The sequence below is a fragment of the Desmodus rotundus genome, chromosome 1 (assembly GCF_022682495.2).
Source record: "Desmodus rotundus isolate HL8 chromosome 1, HLdesRot8A.1, whole genome shotgun sequence".
Lineage (NCBI taxonomy): Eukaryota > Metazoa > Chordata > Mammalia > Chiroptera > Phyllostomidae > Desmodus > Desmodus rotundus.
The window spans coordinates 190,396,046-190,421,001 of record NC_071387.1 but is presented as its reverse complement, the minus strand read 5'-3'; the positions used below and the strand labels follow the sequence as shown (position 1 = coordinate 190,421,001).

Below are 24,956 nucleotides of genomic sequence, written 5' to 3'. Positions count from 1 at the left end.
AGAAGTCATAGGTTAAGGTCAAAGCTGTCTCAGTAACCATTTGTGGGACCTTAGACTTAGATTGCAGTTATGCATGTAATTGCTCTTGAGTCTCAATTTATCATTTTTAAAATGAGAAAAGCCCCAGCTCTGTTGTGAAGACATTATGTAAAAAGAATGTGTAAACTGATAAAGTTCTATGAAACCTAAATCGTATACAAATAAAATTACACTTTTGCAGCTTGAGAGATAAATGTATTATTACTGCGTGATGTTTTTCCAAAGGAAAATGGACAAAAGAGATTAACATGTAAAAATATTCCTGCTTTGGTTTCCATCAAAACATCAAAAGTAAAGGATTTAGGGTAGGAATTCCACGTATTTTACAGAAATTTGAAATATCCTGCCTTTAGCGTATCTGCTCAGAAGGATTAAACATCTGTAGATAAACCCACACATACCACGATTTATCTAGTCAGAATTTCATATTGCTTTTCAATCATCAGTTTTCCTGAATGACTATACAGCAATAGAAGTCGAGAATCCCGAATGCATAAGCCTGGTACATGAGAATAGTATGGCATTCTAGAAAAGATCAGAAACTCCTCATGTTTTATACATATAATTTAAAAAAAACCTTTGCGATATTGAAGAGCCTCGAGGTGTCGTTCAGAGAGTGCAGAGATCGGGGTCATGCTGCAGGGCAAGCCTACATGGAGTGGACCTGATGACAAGGGTTGAAAACCGCTGACGTCAAATTTTCCTTCTTTTTTTTTCTAACTCTTCATCTTCTTTCCCTTTTCCCACAGCAATTGTAGTGCTTTTTATCACCCTGAGACGCAGCAAAAAAGAGCCCCTGATCATCTCAGAGGAGGATGTGCGTGAGAACGTGGTCACCTATGACGATGAAGGCGGCGGGGAGGAAGACACGGAGGCCTTTGACATCACAGCCTTGAGGAATCCGTCTGCAGCTGAGGAGCTCAAATACCGGAGAGATATCAGACCTGAAGTGAAACTCACCCCCAGACACCAGACATTGTCTACCCTGGAAAGTATAGATGTTCAGGAATTTATTAAGCAAAGACTGGCAGAAGCTGACCTAGACCCCAGTGTCCCCCCTTATGACTCTCTTCAGACTTACGCCTATGAGGGTCAGAGATCGGAAGCTGGGTCCATCAGCTCCCTGGATTCAGCCACGACGCAATCAGACCAAGATTATCACTACCTTGGAGACTGGGGACCAGAGTTTAAAAAGTTAGCTGAACTCTATGGAGAAATAGAATCTGAAAGAACAACTTAGGGGGTCAATTCTTGCAACATTCTCGAATTTGCTTCCTGAACAAGCGAAGACATAACCTCAGCCATGACAAGGAGGAAGTGTGGCCACAGGACTTGGAACTGAGCAAGCTGTACACAGCCACTGTAGAAACAAGTGCCCTTTTCATGATTGGAACTGGGTTATTTAATTGAAAGAAAGTTAAAAAAAAAAAAAGAAAAGAAAAAAACACACCAACAAACAGAAAAAGCTATTGTTCCTTGTGTATATTTTTAATTGCTCAATAAAGTCTGTGGTACTGTTTAATTAAGAATACCTGAATTCAGCCAAACAATGATATTTGTTTCAATATTTGGTGATATTTTTTCCCCAAACAAAACTAAATATAAAGGTTCAGAATCACTGATGACTGCTTTCTAGGAGCGGTATACACTGCAGAAAGAAACTCATGAAGGTAATCACGATATTTTTGTCCACTTTCCTGTGTGGACTCTTGAGACCCACACTCTGTGATCGTGACAGATCTCATTAGCTTTGTCTTATGTTTAAATGGTGTGAGGGACATCCAATCCACCGAGCCGCTCTGTCATGGACTTGTATGTACCATTTTCCTTGCCCTCCCCACTTCTTTTCTCCATAGGAAACCGATGGAGCATGGGGATTTGCTGCTTGCACTCTACTGTATGCAATTTCTGTGCACGGCTGTGCACTGCTCTGAAGCACAGGGACCACTGTCTCTGTCCCACAGGCCCCCTTTTATTTTAACACCGAAAAACCCACTTTGTATTAAATTGATGAAATGAATGGCTTAACATATTCTCAGATAATCTGATCTATCAGGGAAAGATCTAATCTAAAAAAATAGCTACAAACCTCACCCTGGACAAGACTTTGGGGAACTTTTTTCCCCCCATTGGTTTTGGTATGTTTAAATTAGTAGATTTGATCATTCCTATACCTAAAATTAGTTGTCAAAAATTTTATGATTGGTTTATACTTCACTGCACTTTGCTTATTCATAACATGGGCAGTCATCAAAAATGTGTGCTTCACAAGATAAGAATGTATCTGAAAACATTAAGTTCATCAACTTACCTTTATTCCTTACATAAGTTTAGACTTTTCCCCACCTCATCGACCGATTGGCCCTTATAGGCTTGGGATCTACAGGAAAATGGGTAGGACTAGGAGCAAACAAACAAAATAAGATATTCACATTTATTATTCTTGGCCACATCCCCAAATTCTTTGAGCTTCAGGGTCCCAAACTGTAAAAATGGCAAAAATTGATCCTCACAGGCTTGTGTGAAGATCAATAAGCATCTGTAAAAATGCTTTGCCAACTTTAAACTGTTCTGTCACATAAAGGCTTGCAAATATCATCTACTTTCCTAATTCCATTAGCTTATGAATATATAGTTATTATACATGCATTTTGAATAAAATATATTATTATAGAAAAATTACATAAAATCTTCAACAGTGAAACAGCTGCTAACTACACATACTATACATATTGAATTATTTTAATATTTTCCTAAATCAGCTAATTTTCTTAGAATTTCTAGGGGCATTGCCTCCAGATTGTTTAGATAATATTTTGAGCTGTTGCTGGTAATCTTAAATGAGTTCATAGCATAAGGGTCTTATTTGCCAAAAATGACCACATTTATGTATTAATTGAAATCCACAATTAAGATTTCAAAGGGGAGTGTTTTGTTTGCTCTTTGAATTTATTATAACCTAGTGTCCTCAAAAGTAGTATCCATATTCTGTCTGATTCTACCTATCTGCAAAACTTTGAATTTTTGCCTCAGTTTGCAACTGCCCTGTGCTATCATATTTCAGTTTTGAGGTATGGGAAGTAAGTTTAATTTGACTAATTCTCAATTTGTGTTCTAAGCTTGAGATATAAAATGCAATTTAAGTTTTTTACAACACTTTAACTTTCCAAATGCTATTTTAATATTTTTTATATCATAATAGTGTCCTTTCCAGTATAAAGCTAAATCAAAAGAGACTCTCAGGGGCTTTGGTGAGTAACCTTTGGAGGCACATGTTGGACTGCATTTATCCCGAAAGAAGGGGCAACCCTTGGAGAACCACTATGAATCCTGGTGTCTGGAACTTCCTGTGCAAAGAAGACCAAGAAGGCCAGGTTTAGGGAGTCCAGTAAGCTTTTGGATTTAGATTTTTAATAAACTGTCCACAGCTTTTGTTTGGTTTATATTGTTTTGTTCGTTTGTTTCATCTGGTAACTTTACAGGTGAGGGTCTGAGAGATGAAAATGTGTTTGTACACTTAATAACTTACATAAAAGCCAAGGACCTCTGCATGGTTTCAAGTACTAAAATATTTCCCTGCTTTTGTAGAAAAAGCAGCCAGATCCATCTAATTTTAATTACACATGCTAATGATAATAGATTGCTTCTAAGCCCTTGATTTTAAATCTAATATGGAAGCAAAATGGAGCTTCTGTAGTATTAAAATATGTTACTGTGTTGATTTATTTTTAAATTTTGTTAATAAAAGCATTCCAAGCATTATTTTTATATGAACTCTGAAACTAGGCAATTATATTATTATTACAAATATGGGTTGGATCTCATTTTTTATTCTGCTACTTTGAGTCAAAAACAATAATGATATATAAATGTTTTGCAAATGGACTGAAGTCATTTAGCATTCAATACCTTGTTTCAAAACTTCCAGTTTATGGGTGTTAGGAGAAAATTCTCAAAATGTTTAGTAAGCAAAAAGTTGGCACATAAAACTCTGAGTATTCATTAGCCACGGATAATTAGCTATGGAATCATATATGATTTCATATGGAATCAGCTGTGGAATAACTACTGTGCTCAGCACATTTTGTCATAGTTATTATTCATAGGCCTAAATAAACTATAATCTTGAAATCAATTCACTTTTTTCTAATAAGAGATTTTGTACAAATACAGTCAATACAAAATAATGACTGATAAATTAGAAGAAATATGATGTTACAATAATTTTATGCAAGGTTGTCTTTTAAGAATTCATACATTCTGAATATTCTTTGTGAAAACAGAGAAATTAATAGGTCTTGGAGAAATTACTAAAGATCTGTCATCATAAAATATTTCTATAATAAATCTGCATGAATGAAAATTTGAAGAGGAGAATGAAAAGGAAATTATCCCTATGAAGCCCCTATATGAAGTTAAATTGTGACTTTCCTAAAACATGGCACAAGGAGGAAAATATTCTGAGAGAAATTGCATTTACATAAGCACACACACATATGCATGCATACATACATCTTTTTGAAGAATATTGGAGAATAGAGCATTGTGGTCAAGAGGGAGGCATAGGTAGGCACACTTTGCCTCCTAGCATAACCACTAAAAGAATTACAACTAAATCTCAAAACAACACCAAGAATTGTCAGAAAATCTAACTCTATGGAAGTCTGACAACCAAGGATTTCAAGAAGCCATATTCATCCAGACAGGTAGGAGGGCCGGAGAGGCAAAGAGATGTTGTATGGTGTGTAGAGGCAGCAGTGCTGGCAGAATGGGCACTGGTAGTCCCACATTCACACGTGGTGGATTATAACCAGGAGAGATACCTTGGGAGCAAGAGATCTCAACCCCAGGCCAGACCTCACAGCCCAGGGTTCCAGCATTGGGAAGACAAATCCCCAAAACTCTGGCTGTAAAAACCAGTGGGGATTGGGTGGCAGAAGAAACTGCCAGATTATTAAGAAACTCCACTTAAAGGGCCTGCACAGTCTTGAAATGTATGCAAACCCATCTACTCTGGGATCCAACAATAGGTCAACAGCTGGAATGGTGCCAGTCATATTTGGGAAGTAGGTGAAGGGACTGGAAATGGGGTGAGTGCCAGGCAAACCTTCAGAAGCCAGGCAGCAGCACAGTCCCCTCTCTGAGCCCTCAGGCACACACAGCCAAAAATCAGTGATGTGGGTTGCCTAACCCTGGCAATTACCTAGGTGTCTGCTCCACAAAATTTACAGGTACCTTTTCTACTATAGGCCATGCTATATTGAGACAGGGAGTCAAAGCAGTTCTTCCTAAAACATAGAAAGAAACACGGAGGTGGCCAAATTAAGGAGATGAAATATGGTCCAAACAAAAGAACAGAAAAAAACTCCAGAAAAAGAACTAAATGAAATGGAGTTAGCCAACTTACCAGATGCAGAGTTCAAAACACTGGTTATTAGGATGCCCAAGGAACTCATTGGGTGTCTCAAAAGCATAAAATAGACCCAGGCAAAAATGAGGGTTACAGTAAGTGAAATAAGGAAAAAAAATACATGGAACCAACAGTGGAGTGGGTGAAGCCAAGAATCAAATCAATGATTTGAAACATAAGGAAGAAACATTCAATCAGAAGAGCAAGAAATTAAAAAAAAAAAAAAAAAAGAATCCAAAAATTGAGGACAGGGTAAAGGGCCTCTGGGATATCTTCAGATGTACCAACATGCAAATCATAGGGATGTCAGAAGGAGAAGAGAACTCAAAAAAAAATTGAAAATTTATACGAAAAAATAATGAAAGAAAACAACTCTAATTTGGCAAAGGAACTAGGCATGCAAGTCCAGGAAGCTCAGAGAGTTCCAAACAAGTTGGGCCTGAAGAGGACCACACCAAGACACATCACAATTAAAATGCCAAAGTTAAAGATGAAGAGAGAAACTTAAAAGCAGCAAAAGAAAAGAAGTTAGTTACCTACAGCACAGTTTCCATAAGACTGTCAGCTGATTTCTCTGAAGAAAGTTTGCAGACTAGAGGAGACTGAAAGGAGTATTCAAAGTGATACTACAACCTAGATTACTCTACACAGCAAAGCTAGCATTTAGAATGGAAAGACAGATAACGTGCTTCCCAGACAAGGTAAAGCTAAAGGAGTTCGTTATCACCAAGTCATTATTATATGAAATGTTAAAGGGACTTAAGAAAAAGAAGATCAAAACCATGAACATTAAAAAAGGTAACATTCACAACTATCAATAACTGGACCCCCCCCCCCCAAAAAAAACCCCACAGACTAAGCAAACAACCAGAACAGGATCAGAATCATAGGAGTGGAGATCATTTGGAGGGTTATCAGCTGGGAGGGAGAAGGGGGAGAATGGGGGAAAAGGTGGAATGATTAAAAAGCATAATTGGTAGGTACAAAATAAACACAGGGATGTTGAGAACAGTATAGGAAATGGAGAAGCCAAAGAACTTATATGTGTGACCCATGGACATGAACTCAAGCAGGGGATTGCTGGAGGGAAGGGGGATACCAGGTGGAGGGGGCAAAGGGGGAAGTTGGGATGACTGTTAATAACATAATCAAAAATATATACTTAAAAAAGAATGTCAGAGAGTAAAAGGATATTTATAATAGTGACTTGGATATTGATATGACTCAAACACATGAAGTATACAAAACTTTAGTACCTAATATGTGCAAGATTCAGCTAGAATTTTTTGGTCTTTGTTTTGTATCCAGCCCAGCCTAACTTTCAGTGTTACCAATGATTGAAGTTGAATCACAGATGTGATTCACAGAGCAGGTAAAATTATCAAATAGTAATAAATCATTACTGTAGAAATGATTGAATGGACCCAGTGCAGGCATTGAACACAAACAAGCGTTTTGACTTCGATACCTGATGCCTTAGTGTGATGCGCTGTAAGCAGAAGTGTGGCAGACGGAGGGAGGGAGGTGTGTTGAGGCCACCATTCTTAGCAATATAGAAAGATGATTTTGTTTCATCGTACGGATCTACACTGATGAGTAAATTTGTTTTCTCATTGCGGTGGTTTAGCAAAATATATAGGAAAAACAAGCAGAAATTTAAGCAGATTAATTCATTTCAGCCGCTTTCAAAAACTGTCACTTAAGTGAGCGTGGTAATACATCAGTGGGATGTGTGTAAAGCCCACAACTTGGCGGTCAGCCTTCCTCTGTGTATTGGTATGGACAGTACACGATCAGCTGTTCAACAAATCAGAACTTTAAAACTAAATATTTTGGAAAAAAGAAAGCATCCCAAGTTTCAAACTTAAATTATACTTAGCTTCAAGGTACAGTAATGTTCAATGAACTTACTTGGCTTTCAATTTTAACTCAGAACAGTTCTTTGGAAATATGACTCAAATTCAGATTCCCTTTATTGTTATCCTTTAAGAGTAAAGGTAATTTAAATATCTGAAAAGAGAAAACCAAAGCCATTTCAACTTCTATTTTCTACCTTACTTGCAGAAGGTAAATCTTTTTGCAATATAGGATTAGGAATCTCATAAACCCTACAACCTAAGCTAGTTCACACGCATTGGATTAGTGCAACCAGCACGGAACCCACCCACTTTTTCAAATATTCCAAATACGTAATTATAATATAAAAATGTGAATGCCAACAATTTTAACAGATGAAAAGAAGTGTACTTATTTTGACTTATGCCAATAAATTATGTAGCTTTTTTTTAATAAAGGAAGAAATGAGAGAAAAGTAGAACATCTTTTAAACAATAATACAAAAGAGAAAAGCTTTTATGTTAGTGAGAAAGCATTACATTTATCCACTTTACCGAGTCTTTGGAAATAAAAGATTTTTGCCCTTCAGTACTATAGAGACATTAAACCTATTTTAGTAATGATTTATTTTTAAAGTCGCAGGTGAAAGTAAATGGAGAAAATAGGCACTCAAGGACTCTTGAAATTATATCCTGTGAGGAAGGCATGCAATTTAAAAATTAAAATGGGTTCATTGGATGGTTTAGTCTCATTGCTCAGCAATATTAGCTTTTAAAATAAGAAAATGGGTCCCTGACCAGTGTGGCTCAGTGGTTGAGTGTCGGCCTGCCAATCAAAAGGTCACAGGTTCCATGTCTGGGTTGCAGGCCATGTCCCCAGTAGGGGGCGTGGGAGAGGTAACAACACATTGATGTTTCTCTCCCTCTCTCCCTCCCTTCCCCTTTCTAAAAATAAATGAATAAAATATTTTAAAAAATAATATCAGAAAATGGGCCACAATAGTGTCAACCTAATAATTTCATCAAGGCCCTTTTTCTTATATAAAAATGCATCAAATTCTTATTCTACATCATCTACTGTTATTTTCAAAGTGCTTTTTTAGATGCCTTAGTTTCCAACAAAATTCATCCAATTTAACATTTATTAATTAAGGTCTTCTAAATTTGTGCTGAATTTGAGATACTATCCCAGGCCTTGAGAGAGAGATTTTTTTTAAAAGTATTAGTGATAGGTCTTATCATCAATGAAACTAGTCTTGAGAATTAAGACCTACATGTAAAAACTACAGGCAATATCATAGAAAGCAACAGTGGCATGTGTTCTAAAATATGTCAGGATGCAAAGCTAGGAAAGATCCAGGGTCACCTTAAAACTGGGCAGCGCTTTTGGTACCCCACTGCAGGGAGAATGATGTAAGTGCAAAGGGATTCAGAGGCAGAGCAAGCAGTGCAAGCAAATGTCCGAAGGTAGATTATTCCATGTGCAACAGAGAATTTATGCAGCAAAATACTGTAAGTTGTTAGGAGAAGCTGAGTTTAGATTTAAGATGACTGAATGGAATTTAACTGTTTAACCAATGTTGTTGAATTTCTTTCCCCCCCAAACAGAAAAGTGACTGTGGCCAGACTGCTCTTGTAGGAATTTGAATCTTTCATCAATGTTTATTGTTCAGTAAAGGCAGATTCTAGAGTTTTCTGTGCCTACAAAAGAAATATTGAACTATTTTAATTATTTCCAAAAAGTTACTGATTTTAGGAGTCTGTCTAGAGAAGGTAAAAGAAATCATAAATACTACACATTTCAGATATGACTGTCAGAGTCACTTAATTTTATCAACTTATTCACCCTAATAAAAATAAATTAAATGAGGGCAATAGAGATACTTTTAAGAATACAATTTATTCTTAACTCTATAAATGTATCTATCTTCAGTAATCATTATGTTAAGTATAAAATATACTTGAAGTAATAAGAAATAATATTTAAATACCAAGGACCGAACTGATGCCTTATTGAAATTACATCAATTATTTTAATATATTATTTTAAAATATATTACACAAAACATGGCACATATTCTAACATTTTATTACATAAAATTTACACTTGGATTTATTTTCAGAAAGTGACTTTCATAGAACATGAAAATTCAATGATTAATATCACAGGTAGATTTAACCTGAAATCCCTACATTTTTATCTTCTGTTTCTCACTTTTTCTTCTTTGACATTTGCTCGTCTTTTTTTTTTTACATCTGTTCAAAAGCTATTGGAGCAATTTTTACATTTCATGTATTTTTCAGAACAAATACAAAAAAAATGGTTTTCAGAAATAGGAAGTAGTTACGTTGTTTTCAGCGTTTTGATTTTCAACGCATTTTCTCCCCCTCTGCCACTAACCATGCTCTTCCTCCCAAAAATGTAGTAAAAGAAAATTGCGTTCAGAAAAATGCTCTGGGAAAGGCACTTCCCTGTAAGCTTGAGGTTTCATTCCGTGATGTGGTTGGTTTTGTAGCTCTTGCAACACTGAATTTCCCGTCTCCCGTAAGCCATCCTACCTTCATTCTTCCACATACAGCTGGTGGAAGCAGTTATTTTTGTTCATGTTAACTTTATTTCAAAAGGCTTTGATGAACTGTTTCATAAACCATTAAAATTATAAGTGGAATTAAAATCGTGTTTTACTCTTCACAAAGCACTTTCAATATTATGTTTTAAAAGTTTAAAATGTAATTATGATTTTAAGTATTTTTTATTGATACGCTCTCCTTCACTTAAAAGAAAACTTAGAAAATTGGTTTTCAAGAAGAACTAACACTGAATAAAGTTCTCGGATTCCATCACTTGTTTTCTCTTTCCAATTGCACATACATTTCTTATTGATCACACACTGATAATAAACGGCAATTAGCCTTTTGAGAAAAGACCACCTTAAAAATTACATTCAACCATATGTTCTAGTTCAAGTTGAGATACAATCCATATTATTAATTAATTATTTATTTATTTATTAAGAGAGAGAGATTTGTTCTTCCACTTATTTATGCATTCATCTGTTATTTCTTACATGTGCCCTGACCAGAGATGGAACCTGCCACCTTGTTTACACCTGGACGACACTCTAACCAACTGAGCTATCTGTCCATGGCTTAATTTGTATTTCACTCGATTTTTCTCAGAATATGATTCCAAAGAATAAAAAATATATGCTTCTCCCCTGCCTGCTACTGATATTTGTCGATTCTTTCACTTGACCAAGCTAAAGTAGGTGTCCCACCCACCCGTAACTGTGTCAGTATTTATTAGTTTGAAAGAACAAGTGATACAAGGAAGTGAAACCCTTTTGGGGACAAATAATCTTGGGAGAAAAATCAAGTAAAAAATCAGCTTCCTTGATTTCTAATTAATGTTTTAAATTAAGATATGAACCTGCAAAATAGTAATGGAATATATTAATACCTAGATTAACATGGAAAAAACCCTTAGGTTTAGGAGCCAAGGACACAGGACATGCCATAAATCTGTGACTATAACTACTTGTCTAAGTTTAACTGTCAACTTAAATATTGTTTAAGTTCTCCTTTAATTTGAAATAGAATAAAATAATAATAATAATGATAATAATAAATAATACCTTCATATTCACCTCACAGAGTTGTTATGAATACCAGATGTGATTTTGTGTGTGAAACAAAAATTAGTAAAGTTCTTGGCACATTGAGTAATATTATTATGGTTTCTTTCTTGTTTTCTCAAACTTCTCAACCTCTGGACTCAGAAAAATGTGACCGGGATTATATATTATAGGTATGAAGACTTGGCAAAGTTTCAACATGGACTAAGCAATGACATATATTGTCCATCCAGGCAGGTAAACAAAAATCTAGTATTAGCTCATTCAATCCTTTTCACCATGGAGAAGGAAAAGAAAAGTATAATCTTTACTTCACTGTGTGTATTGGATTTTCTTTAATTACTTTAGTACATAAAAATCTAAATATAAGATTAGGCTAGTAAATGAATATAATGTTATGAATGACACTTATTTTTTACTTCCTCTCTGTTTCAGAATCTTTTTAATAAAACTTAGTTTCTGTTGTTGACATAATTATTTTAAGTACATGAAAGTTAATTCTTGCATTTTTTGAAAAAACTATAAATGGTTAGACTAAGACTATTATGAAGTTTATAAAACTCTTGAAATTTAAGACAGACATAACTCAGCATATCCCTAAGGCATGTTTTGTATGATATTATAAAAGAAACACACTTCAATGGGGGCAATTACAAGGGCTTTTCATGTACAATAACACCTTGCTATTAAATAATTAATAAAAGCTCAAATATCATCCAGTGCATGTAAATTCTTAAATAGAATAGCAATGATGTAGGAGAATCTGGACGAAAACCTGGCATCTACTTCAAAATCCAATTTCCCCTTCCTTCTAGCCACCACCCAGAGAAACCAGATTATTAATTTTTATTTATATATTATTGTGGTTGAGTTTTATCTAAAATGGAGAATAGAATCTATTTTCCAATTTCAATGAAAGAATATTTTATGCTCTATTTTGAGGGTACTTCCTCGTCTGACAGACAATAAAACTTCATATGGCACAAACAGGAAAAGAAACATATGACTTTGCATTGAGGAGGTTAACGCGAGTGTATTTTAGTAGCACACAGGCCTAAGAATATTAAGGCAGGAATTATGGGGAACAAAGTTTCATTTGGAGGACATTTCTGCTTTCCTCTAGATCCCAATCATATTCCAGTCCCACAATTTTATTATTTTGTTCTCTCTGTCCTTCAGATCCACTTTTTAAAACATATTTTTAAAAATATTATTGTTGTTCAAGTACAATTGTCTGCATTTTCTCCCCAACACTCCCCCCAACCCCAGTCATCCCCACCTCCCTCCCCTGATTCTATCCCCCTCAACTTTTTCCATGTGTCCTTTATAGATGTTCCTGAAAACCCTTCCCCACTTTCCCCCCATTCTCCCCCTCCCCTCCCCTCTGGTTACTGTCAGATTATTCTTAATTTCAATGTCTCTGGTTCTATCTTGCTTACTTGTTTGTTTTGTTTATTAGGCTCCACTTAAAGGTGAGATCATATGGTATTTGTCTTTCACTGCCTGGTCGAAATGTTGTGAGTTATTGTTAAGCTGATTAAACAGTCCCTCTCTTTTAAATGACAGCTTAGTCCTCTTGTTCACTGAGAAGGAAAAATTACTAATTAAAATAACAGAATTTCACACCTTTCCTTTTATCCTTCCTAAATCTTACTATGTCTCAACAAATTTGATATCTAATACACTCCCTGGGAGGTCTTCTTCAATAACTATTTACTTGTCTGTAAGTTAAAGAATACCTCCTCAAATTTTTACCTACCCTTTACTTTAAGATCATTGAAGGAGTCTCCGACCCACATCAAAAAAAAGTGACATAGAAAAAATAATATGTTGGTGAAATTGTACAATTTTTGGGACTATTACTCCCTGGCACATTTAAAAACACTTTTTTGTCAACGGTTTCTTAAAGCAACCAACAGCAGAGCCAGTTTATACTTAAGTTTTTGAGAAAAAATTACATAATTAGGGAAGTGATTTTTTTAATTCACAAATCAAGGTTATCGTGATATTATTTACTGTAGAACAGAACCTATCAAGAACATGAAATAAAAAAAAATCTTACAAAGCTCTAGTGACCGTGTCTTGAAAATTAAAGCCAGTAGTAGATAGGATAAGCTTAGAGCATCTGGAATTGGGAAGTTTTTTTAGATGGCAATGGAGGAACTCAGAACCCTTGGACAGCTTTCGAGCATAAAGACATGGATTGTATTCTGTCAGTTGTATTTTTAAATAAAAACACTTCCCTACCGCACGCTCAGGGGCTGACAGAGGTTAGATTGGGAAATAAAATTTAAAAAGTGACACAAAACGTGCCAAATCTCTGAGGAATAAAAATGGCACATATCATCCAAATTATTACAACAAAAGCCTGTAGCAAATCAGGGCAGATGACTAATGTCTGTCACTTTTTGTATGACATTTTGAAAGGACATTCTTGGTAATAGGAATCAATACTCAGTATACATCTCCTCTTAGGAAAGCCTGCAGTGGTTGAATTTCCAAATAGGACTTGGATGGAAAAATAAAGCTACCCTGATATAATATGGATGGAGGAATTATAGGAATAAAAATAAAATTATTAAAGGAGGAATAAATGATAATACTGAATACACACTATTTAGAGTTGGTCTCAGGTCTACAATCACAGCTCACAATAGACAAGATCTTACAGCAAGCACAAAAATAGTACAATGTTTACTAATTTCTTCTGAGTATTGGATGTTTGCCATGTGGAATTTCTGTGAAACATATTTTTCTGCATTCAATAGAACATTAATGTTTTCCAGGAAAGACATTTGAAAAATTTCAACCCTGAGTCATAAATACCCTATAATATTTAAAAATATTTTGAATTAAAAAAAAGGTAGAGAAGCATCAGAATTAATACTAAAAAAGTAACAACCAGGTGTCCCTAGCTTGTGAGTGGAATGAAGGGTAAAATAGAATTTGCCAGACATGCCAAGTTTTCTTCTATAGTTTGCATCATATCCATTCTACTTAAGATTTTCAAGCCCTGAATGATATCTGAGTGCTTATTATATTGAGTATTTATCAATTGTTACATAATAACATGGTATTATGATACATGATAGTGTCTCTGTAATTTGCCAGAGACCTGTGAGGTTTGAATCAAGCTCCCTGAGTGGATCAGACACATCTGTTCTCACCTTGTAGGACAGTCCAATACACCGAAGCACCAGTGCTAGTGGGTTTATCTTTGTGAGCTCCTTCACTTACTAACCATCATAGAACGAGAAAGAGACGCTTTCTTTAAGGGGGGAAAAACATTATCATTGATGGCAGTCAGATTTAATAGTTCATGGCTTACTTTTTAGTCATGAAATATATGTAGATCTTATAAATGATTATTTATAAACGTACAAATGAAGAGAAATAAAAATAGTGTGTTTAAGGCTTTCTGGAGCATACGCCCACCCACACTATCTTCTACTCTCCAAGCAGTCACTCTACCCTGACTTTGCTTTTCCTTATAAATTCAGCAATATGTATCGGTATACCTTATTAACCTATTTCAATTGAATGATGCTTTGTTCTGTGGTTTTCTCTTTCCAATATGTTATTGGAAATCTCACATATTATGATTAACCAAAATGACTGACAATAATCCTCACAGGGAGAGGGTTTCTGGGGGAAAAACCATGCCAAAGAATCGCTCCTAGGTGAGGCATCTGTTCCGGGCTCCCACACTCTGGGTTTTGTGATTTGCTGCTCAGACAGTTTTCACGTTGACCAAGGGCAATTCTGCGTAAGCGGCACTCACCGCAGCGCGGAGCTGCGCCCTTACCGGGAAAGAGGAGCTAGAGAGAGAGGGAGTTGGCAGCGCCTCCCCGGTGAATGCTCTGCTACTGTGTTCCCTGACAGTTTCTTGCTGTTCACAAGATTTTGCATTCCTAAAAATGATCCAAATTGTATACTTTATTTTTGATAAAACATGATGGAATGAATTTGCTAATCTTTCAACTTATTTTGTGTATCTCTATTCATGAATAGAATTTGCTGACTGCTTTAATTTTCCATATTGCCTTTTTGAATTATTCTAGCATCAACATAAAAACTAGAGACTTTTACTATATTCCTATTACCTAGAATGTTTTATATTAGACAGGAGAAATCTGTTCTTTAATAACTTGATTGAACACCACTGTAAAATTATCTGGGCCTACATTAGGGGAGGGAAGAGTGGAGATGAGTGAGATTTTTAATTCTTGACTCAATTGTTTAATGCTTTTAGGAATATTCAGATTTTCTAATTCTTCCTCAGTCAATTTTTGTAAAACTACACTTTTGTAGATATTTATCATTTTAAATTTTTTTTAATTTTAGCAGAAGATAGTCATTGTTATCTTATGATCATTTTAACATCTACTGAATTAGCATTTACTTGCTTTTTATCCTCAAACATTTTCCACCTCTACGGTTTTATTTTTATCATACTTGAAAGGATTTTACCAATTTTATCATTTTTAACAAATAATATTCAATTTTCATTATTTTCTACACCACCTTTTAGGTCTCTAATTTCTCCTCTTAGCTTCTTGATGTTTAAAATCCCTTCTGCTTTATTTGTTTTATTAATTGATCTTTATTGAGTATTTTAAGTTTGAAACATAATTCATTTAAATTAAGATTTTTCTTATTTTCTAATACTAGCCTTCCAACATATAAATCTCCCCCCACCAATAACTGGTTTATCCATATTTATTAGGGCTGTGCTATCTGCTATAACAGAAGAAAATTTGGTGTTTATAAGAACAGGAGTTTATTTCTTCTCTGGAAAAGTCTCAGGAAGTGTTTCAGGTTGGTATTTGGACCCCTCCCTATCAGTGACCCCTAAATCCAGTCACCTTCCGTTTCACATCTCTGGTATCCCCTAGGTCTTAGAGCCACATGCTGGTCCCTCTACATCCAGCTGGGCTTCATAGAAAAACCAGACTGATCCACTCACATTTTATTTGGTAAGAGCTGGTACTATGGCTCACCTACATGTAAAAAAGGTATGAAACATTACTGCATATGCAGCTTGTCAGATGCCAATGCCCAGGATTTTCACTGGGGACTGGTACTATATGCATTCTCTGCCTACTCAAGTCAAAATTCCAGATGTCCAGAGGTAAAAAAAAGATGTTCAGAATAAGCCATATATTTTGCATAAACAGTTTAAATATCACAAACCATGCTTACAGTTTGGTTAGGGAGCTTTAAGAAGTCCTCCAAAATCTAAGTTCTCAGATGCCAAACTGCAAGCAGGTCTTTGTAAAGAAAACAGCTTAGAGTTATTATGTTAATTCTTTTCTGCAAATTTGCCTAGTTTAGGAGTGAAAGCATCGAATGTCTAGCCATTAAATATGTTAGATTTAGGTTTTTTCATAGTTGTTCTTTATCAAGTGGAGAAAATTCCCTCTTGTTTGCCAAGGGTTTGCGTCATAAAAAGCAGTCAGGATTCTCTAGAGATATAGAACATATGAGGGGAGACACCCCCATAAACCAAAATGTATTTATTAAAAATTGTGTACTTTTTACATATTTAAACTTCAGTCACCTTCAAAGTACTCTCCGTTTGATGCAAAACTTGTATCAAGACATTTTTCCACTGTTCAAAACAGTTTTTGAACTCTGATTTTGATGCCTTTTAGTGCTTCTGTCATTTCTGTTTCACCTCTTCCACATGAGCAAAAAGTGTCCCTTTGAAGGCTTTTTTTCATCCAGGGAAACAAAAAGTATGCTAACTTGCTATGGGTCGGGTGAATACAGAGGGTGGGGCATGCAGGTCATGCTGTTTTTGGTCAAAAACTGCTAAACACTCAATGTGGTGTGGGCAGTTGTGCTTGTAAATCACCTATCATGAAATGAGCAAAAGCGTTGGAAAGGTCTTCAAAAAAATTCACTGAAGCCGAACACAGCCTCTCACAACAATGCCAGCTGGTATTCTGGTACAGGTGGGTTCCCGGAACATTCACCTAGCGGCAGAAGCCTGTACTACAAGAGGCCTGCTCTCCAGAAGAGAGATTCTCATTTTGGGGGGTCTCCTTCCTATATGCGTGTGTATAAAATCACTTGTCTATAAAATCACATATATATGTATATAAAGTCATTTATAATTATGTATAATACATAATACTTGATGATAAATGACTACATTACTGGTTTAATTATTTACTATACTATACTCTCATCATTGTTTTAGAGTGTACTCATTCTACTTAGGTAAAAAAAAAAAATTTGCTGTGAAACAGTGTGCCATGTATGCTGGCAGCAATCTCACATATCTCGTGTTTATGGGTCTCTCTTAATAACAGCATCTTCCCTGGAGTTTGACTTAATCTCATGTTTTGTTCAGTAACGTGCTCTACAGACTTGTAGCATAGGAGTAACAGGCCATAACCTAGGTGTGTAGTAGGCTATACCATCCAGGTTTGTATAAGTACATTCTGATGTTGCACAATGATGAAATAGCCTAACAATGCATTTCTCCAAATGTGTAAACATCCATAAGAGGTGAATGACTATAAAAGAGGACTTATTACAAGGAATCAGTTCAAGCCTGAGTTGAAAATCTTCACTGTGGGCGGCAGGCTGAAGACTCGGGAGAGCCGCGGACACAGATGAAGACTCGAGGCCTTCTGTTGGAGGTTTCCCTCTTGCGCTACAAGGCTGGTCTTTTCGTTTTACTCAGGCTTTCAGTTGATTGGATGAAGCCAGCCACATTGTGGAGGGAAATCTACTTACTCAAAGTTCACCAATTTAAATATTAGTCTTATTTAAAAATACACTTCGTGTTGATACATAAAATTAGCCGGCATCAGATTTTTGAGTCAAATTTTGTCAAATGCTTTTTTACCACATCACTTGATACAAGTAGATGGCCTTTCTTCTGTAGCCTGTTGATATGAAGGATTACATTAAGTGGTTTGTGAATGTTGAAACAATCTCGGAAACCAGAAATACATGCCACTTGGTCATGAGGTACAACTAATTTTTATACTCTTGCATAATAAAGACTTTGTCTAATCTTTGTCCTTGCTTCCTGGTACGCAGTTTCTAAACCTTTGGGATTTCGTGAGCGTTAGGAGTGTTTTCGTTGTTCATGGTGGGCCACCAGAACTACCCCTTGGTTTATGCTGATGGGCTAAGTGATAGTGGGACCACAAATAGTTTCAGGATGAACAAAGTTGGAAGCAGATGGCTTCAGAAAGAGCAACTATGAGGTTTGAAAATAGAAACTTTGAACCAGGTGATGTCAACTCAAACTCCGGGGATTGAATGGGGGCTGGCAATTGACTAGTCACTTAGATAATAATTCAATTTGTAATATCTACATAGTGACACCTAGTAAAATCTCAGGACACCAAACTCACTTTTGTTTTGTGAGTGGTAAACATGTCAGTGGATCGGGAGGGTGATACGTTCTGATGCAACAGGGAGAGCCCATGACAGCTCCACATTTGGGAACCTCCCGGACCTCTCCCTATAGGTGTCTTCATTTAGCATGGCCTAATTTGAATCCTCAATGATAAAGTGCTAACTGAAAGCACAGCATTTTTTGAGTTCTGTGAGTTCTTATACTAAATTATAAAATCTGATGAAGATATGGAAATTCTAGAATTTGTAGCTATTTGGTTGAAAGTGAAGATGGTATGAGACCCCTACGCTTGCAAGTAGTCTTGTTGGGGACTATGCCATTACCTGCAGAGTCCATGCTAACACTACGTAGTTAGCGCTGGAGTTGGATATCACAGGATTGCACATGCCATGTTGGACTCAATTTGCTACTTTTTTTGTTGAAGATTTCTCAACTCTGTTCATAGAATTTATTAGTCTCTACTTTTCCTTTTTTACATTATTTGATTTTGGTTTTAGAGTAATGCAGGCCTGCTTCAATGAGGTCTGAAGTGTTTCCTTGGCTTCTGTTTTTGGAATAAATTGTCAGGAAGTGCTGTCATCGACTGACCAAGTTTTCAGTAGAATTCACCAGTTAAGCCACCTGGTACTGGCTTTTTCTTTTTTGGGAGGTTGTTAAATATTATTACATTTTAACAGATACACCTATTGACATTAGCTCCTGTGTTAGTTTCAGTAGTTTATACCTTTCAAGAAATCATCCCATTATATTTAATTTGTTAAGAGCTGTTTGTAATGTACTTATATTATCCTTACAATATTCATGGATCTCTCAGCCTACATTAACTTTCTTTTCTTAAATATTAGCTACATTTTCAATAAGACCTTTGACCTATTAATTATAATATTTTATATTTCAAATACTTTGTCATATATGAATCTGATTCTGATGCTTCTTTGGTTGTTTCAGAGTGTGTGTGTGTGTTTTTCTTTTCTGCCTTTCAACATGCCTAGTTACTTTTGGTTGAAAGCCAGGTATGATTAATTGGGCAATAGAAACTCAGGTAAATAGGCCTTCTGTGTCAGTTTTTATGTTAATCTAGCTAGGAGATGGACGGAGTTTGATGTTTGTACTACCAGCACGTGCCAGAGAACTAAAAACTCTCCAGTGTCCTCTATTTTGATTTTCTTGTTATCTTAAATTTCTCCTTCAGTAAACCCTGCCTTGCAGCTCTTTCCTTTCTCTCCACTATTATTTTCCTATAGCCCTTCTGATATGATGGTATAAAGTAGAGAACTTCTATAATCTCATGACTAAATCTAAATCTATGCATTTTAGATATGCACTTAGATTTAGGTTGTGATTATTTTACAAGTGCTTCCTCAATTACCCCCTTAGCCTAGAGGTAAACAGAATCAGGTAAATGCCGTTCCCTAGGTAGATTAATGCTCTGATAAAGACCTTTTCATTTTTCTCTTGTTCTAAGGGATACTTTATGTTTATTTCTCAGTGGGTGATTTTCCCATCATCTTGCTAGACCCAGGAAGAAATCTTTCCTGATTCTTCAATGTAAGGGCCTGCCAGAGTTCCTGTAGGTAAAACTCACAAAACTGCGCCCCTCCCAACATGAAAGCCCCAAGATTTTCTCCTGCTCTTGCTAGTCCACAATCATACTCAAGCAATTTGTCAAAATTAGCATTTAAGTGTGCCTGATAGTTTTTTCTCCAACGGCTTCTAATCTAGAAATGCAAACCTTGGCTGATATTCTGTGTATTTAAAGGTCTCTCTAGATTTCTGTGTAGCAGCTTGTACTGAGGGCTCATTTCTTTGATAAACCCCAGAAAATTCATGGATTTTTAGTTTATTCATCTTTTTTCTTTCTTGTAAAAAATACAAGTGATGACTTCCAAAATTTTTACATGTTACAGCTAAAACCAAGAGTGACTGGTCATTTTTAATACACTCATTCTTCTATTGTGTATCTAATAAACCCTTTTATGTATTTAAATAAGTTGATTTGCACCTATTTTCATTAATATTGTTTACTTTCAGAATTTTTTGCCTTGCAGTGTTTGACTTGATCCTGCTGATGTCAGAAGGGCAGAAAAAAGCTGTTGTCACACATTCTGCCAAAATTGCAGATTTGTGAGGGAAGTAAGTGTTGATATTGCAAACTCCTAAGTTTAAAGTGATTCATTATGAATTCATAAAAAAATACTAGAATCGGCGATTAAGGGAAGATTCCTGTTGTTGCTGTCCTCTCTAGTGCTAGAGTTACTATTAACCAGCAACCATCTCAAACTAAATAGTCTGTTTCATGACACTTGCATTTTAGGACTTTTCCCAACCTTTGTTTATAGCTAGTACGTGTTTACCAATTCTTAGCAGAAAGTTGTTTATTTTCCTTAGTCCTTTAAGGGCCAGACCAAAAAAAAAAAAAAAAAAGTGATAGGTTCCTCCCATTTCTGTCTCCTTTTAGAGTGATTTTCTTCCTTAATTCTCACTTTCAGTGATGATTCATTTTTCTTGGATTTATAAAGAGGTTCCTAATCTAAATTCCCAACTTGCATAAACCCTTAAGCTTTTCCTCCTGTTTCCCTGTAGGGATTTAAAACCTAATTTCTAGGTCATCAGTGAGTGACAGAAGCTCATAGGACGGCTGCTGGCCGGAGGGCATGCTCACCTTTCTGAATTCGGGCTTTTTCACTGTTTGGGGCCGGGGAAGATTTCCTTTATGTCATTGTCTGCTCAACAGTGCCTTTTTAAAAGCTCATCTTTGTGTTTTTATAAAATATTACAAGTGCTTTGCACAAAGAGGTTTTTTGTTTGTTTGTTTTTTAAGATATCATATTCCCTTGTTGCCAGGAAGAGAATTAGTTTGCATTTCTACACTCTTATTTAAAGACTCTCACTTCAGAACAATTCTCTAAAGGCTACTGACCAATTACGCCAGCTGTAACTCAAGTTACACAAAAAAGTATCACTTTAATACACAGTCAATGTAAAAATTAATATGCCTTATTTTTAAAGTATTTTTAAAGATTTTATGTATTTATTTTTAAAGAGACAGAGCAGAAGAGAGACAGAGAGGGCGAAAAACATCTATGTGAGAGAGAAACATCAATTGGTTGCCTTCTGGACACTCCCCGACTGGGAACTGAACCTGCAACTTCCAAGCATGTGCCCTGACTGGGATTCAAACCAGCGACTCTTCACTTTGCCAGGGTACTCCCAACTGAGTCAAACCACGCATAGCAAGGTACCTTATTTTTTAAACTGACTGTATGCTTTACACTTAAAGCACATCACAATTCAGTCGCCAGTTTCATCAGTTAAAATGAAGTGTAGTCTCAGTCCCAGCAGCCACATTTCAAGTACTTAATAGCATATGTATCTAGTGGCTACTGTATTGGGCAATTCAATTCTAGTACTTAGACACTTTAATGTGTTGTTATTGACAATTTTTCTTATATTTAGTTTTGATTCTTATAAGACTCAGAGGTTGGAGTGCAGATTTTCAACTTGTACTATGCAAGTATTTGGACAAGGGAGACCTTAGCTGATCCATTTACTTTGTCTTCAGCTCAGGAGGCCAGGGATAATAGGGATGATAATACACAGCCAGTATCTTGGATCCCTTAAGGCCAAGGTATAAAAAGATACACCTACACGCACATGAATGATGATCTCAAAAAAGGTAATAAGGAGAATTTGATGAATTTCAGTAGTCTTTCAAGTAAAAAACTTTCAGGAAACCTATAGAAGTAATATAACTTAAAACTTTTTACTGAATGAAAGGTTGAAATTATTATATGTATCATGGAATCTATCAGGAACAAAAGTAGGACACTCATTATTGAGTCTGCTACTCTATGTATGGAAGATTTCATTAGAAAAAAGATTTAAAGAGATTTTAATGACAAGAATTACGGGAACATCAGGAACAGCTATAAAGGACACATGGACAAAACCAAGGGAGGATGGAATGGGGGGGAGGTGGGGATGGCTGGCGTGGGGGGAGTGGTGGGAAGGAAAGGCAGACAACTATACTTGAACAACAATAGAAAAAATAAAAATAAAGACTTAAGTAAGTAAGTAAGTAAATCTTAAACAAAAGAATTACAGGAACTACCTTTATTTGAGACTATTTGATTGTCTCAGTAGAACATCTGAGAAAAAACTGGAACCAATTTATTAACAAAAAACAGACATTATTAATATCCCTAAACCCCAGTATATTGGAAATAAACTGAATACTTTCATAAAAATAGTTTATAAGTAAAATGCAAATGGGAGACATTATTATTCTAAATAAAAACAAGAATTCTCAAACTTCTTTTATTACCTGAAATTTGGATTCATTTTATTCGATATATATATTCAGATTCTTCATAAATGTGAGTTTCAACAACTAATTACAATGTGTAATTATCTGCCTGTCTTCTGAACAGTTTTTCACAAAATATATTTAATGTTATATTAACATCTTTGCTATATTTCTATTCTCACTCAGCTTTTGCTATCAATTTTTGGAAACTGCCTTGGTAGAAAGACAGGGTCTATGCCTTACACTTCTTTACTTAGTGAATCAGATCACGTTTTTACTTCAAATGAATAATCTCAGATGTTCTGTTGACAATATATCACAGTAACCAAACATACTACGTCATAGTGCTGCTCAAAATAATTTTAAGCAATAATGAAAATTTCTATAGTTTATACTTTGCAATATGATAGCCACAAGCCACTTATGACTACTGTGCAACTTAGAAACTGAAAGTTTAACATTTTTTCAACTTAATTGATTTTAATTTACACAGTCGTGTTTGCGGCTAATGGCTACCATATTAAACAGTGCAGCTATACATCAACATAGCCATTAGGAAAATGTGTGCCTGCTTAGTATAGTCCATGTTTAAACATTAATATGCCCTTTAAAGTTGTGTCCTGTTTTAAACTTTATAGAGATAATTCCAGCTTTCATAAATCAAAAGACAAAGACATTTTCTTTGCAAACCAAAATACCTTGAGCTTGACTGGTACCCTCAAAGTACTCTAACACAGGCTCACTGCATAAATGAGTCATTAAACTTTTTAAGGACGAAAAAATGTTGAAAATGCAGAATCTATTTGGCCTCAGTAGAGTATACAAGATGTGTCTTATTTTATGTCGCTCCATACCTAAGTACCTATGATGTAGATCTGACCCATTTAGTAAACCTAAACTTTAGGGAAAATGAGGAAGTATAGAGCCATTCCTTTCCTTTCTTCATAGCTGGCATAAAGTTTGTGATGCATGTGTGACACAGTTTTAGGCTTACACGTAATCTAGTTTATGATTATATCCTCAAATATCCTATGAATTAAATAAATCATTTAGCTTGAAGAAAATTACATAGTTATGCTCTTTTTTTTTCTCCCAGAACTATTATAACAATCTTAGATTCACTTGGCTATATAATTCCAAATGGCTATATAATTTTTTAAAGTACAAATATATTGAGTCATAATTGACATAAAATAAAGTTTACATGCTTAAAATGTTCATTTTGGTGAGTTTTGACATCTGTATATATCTTTTAAATCATTACCACAATCAAAATGCCAAAATTCCTTACTAGATTTTAACTGTATATTAAACAGAAAAATGAACAAAACTAAGAAATCAGATATTTTACATTTTATATTCTACATGAAACAAGGTAATGAATATTTTTGCTACCAATGGAAAATATTTTCAATAAATAATGTCTGCACTATCATATTTAAGATCTAAGTTTTAGAATAAATACTAAATTACTATACCATGTACAGAAGATGGAAAGTAATCTCTTGTCTACCAATGCTAATTTCATTTAAATATAGGCACTCATCACTGTTAGCTTATGCTACACAAGCGTTTGTAGCATGGGACCCAAGGCACTTAAATTATGACAGAATAAAAAGCTTGGCTTCCTGCCCGAAGAAGACAAACTTATATAAGATGTCATTTTATATATCCCTTAGGAGCTCATGAAAATATTAACTGACAAGTGTTGGAAAATAGCCATTCTGATGGAAAGTGGAATCTCATTTTAAGAAATGAGAGTGGAAAAGTGCAATGAGAAATGTAATGTCTGTTGGAAATCTGTGTAGACTCACATATAATTCAATTAATTAGAGTTTACATCGGATAGATGGTGTGTGTGTGTGTGTGTGTTGGAGACTGTTCTCAATGTTTCACAATTCACTTGCCTTTCTAGAACTCCAGTTACTTCTAAGTACTTATAACTCTACTTATGAATTGTCATGTTATCATTATAGCAAAAATCATTACTGTCAAAAATAACATTTATCTCGCCTGTTACAACTTGTAAAATATCTCTGATTAATAGCTTCTGAGGTAAGTTGAACTTTTTTTAACTGTCAATTTTTTTAACTTTACAAGAGGATATTGAATGTCAAGTATTAAAAAAATTACAAGTTATATAACAGCATTAAAATAGAGAAAAACTCTCTTTAACTCTCAAACCATACTGTTCTCTGCATCACTAAATCAATTTAAATTTATTTTAGCTTCCAAAAATATCATAAATATGATGTTAATGTCCAAATATGTCATGACTAACAGTATCTTGTCAAATAATCGATGGTATGAAAGTGGCATAATATAATGAAAAGAATATCAAACTGAGAAC

General features: G+C 35.2%; 1 protein-coding gene across 5 annotated transcripts in view; it reads left to right on the top strand.

Annotated features, from left to right (window-relative positions):
- Window positions 1–1,457, top strand: part of LOC112321026 (cadherin-18) — a 591,686-nt gene extending 590,229 nt beyond the window's left edge. For 4 of the 5 annotated variants that reach the window (XM_053914028.1, XM_053914024.2, XM_053914025.2 and 1 more), the window contains one exon: window positions 789–1,457. In XM_053914028.1, the coding sequence (XP_053770003.1) occupies window positions 789–1,279 (491 nt within the window). In that variant the 3' untranslated portion in view covers window positions 1,280–1,457. The remainder of the gene's footprint in view (window positions 1–788) is intronic. The other variant, XM_071219730.1, reaches the window with a different exon arrangement.
- Window positions 1,458–24,956: the final 23,499 nt, after the last annotated feature.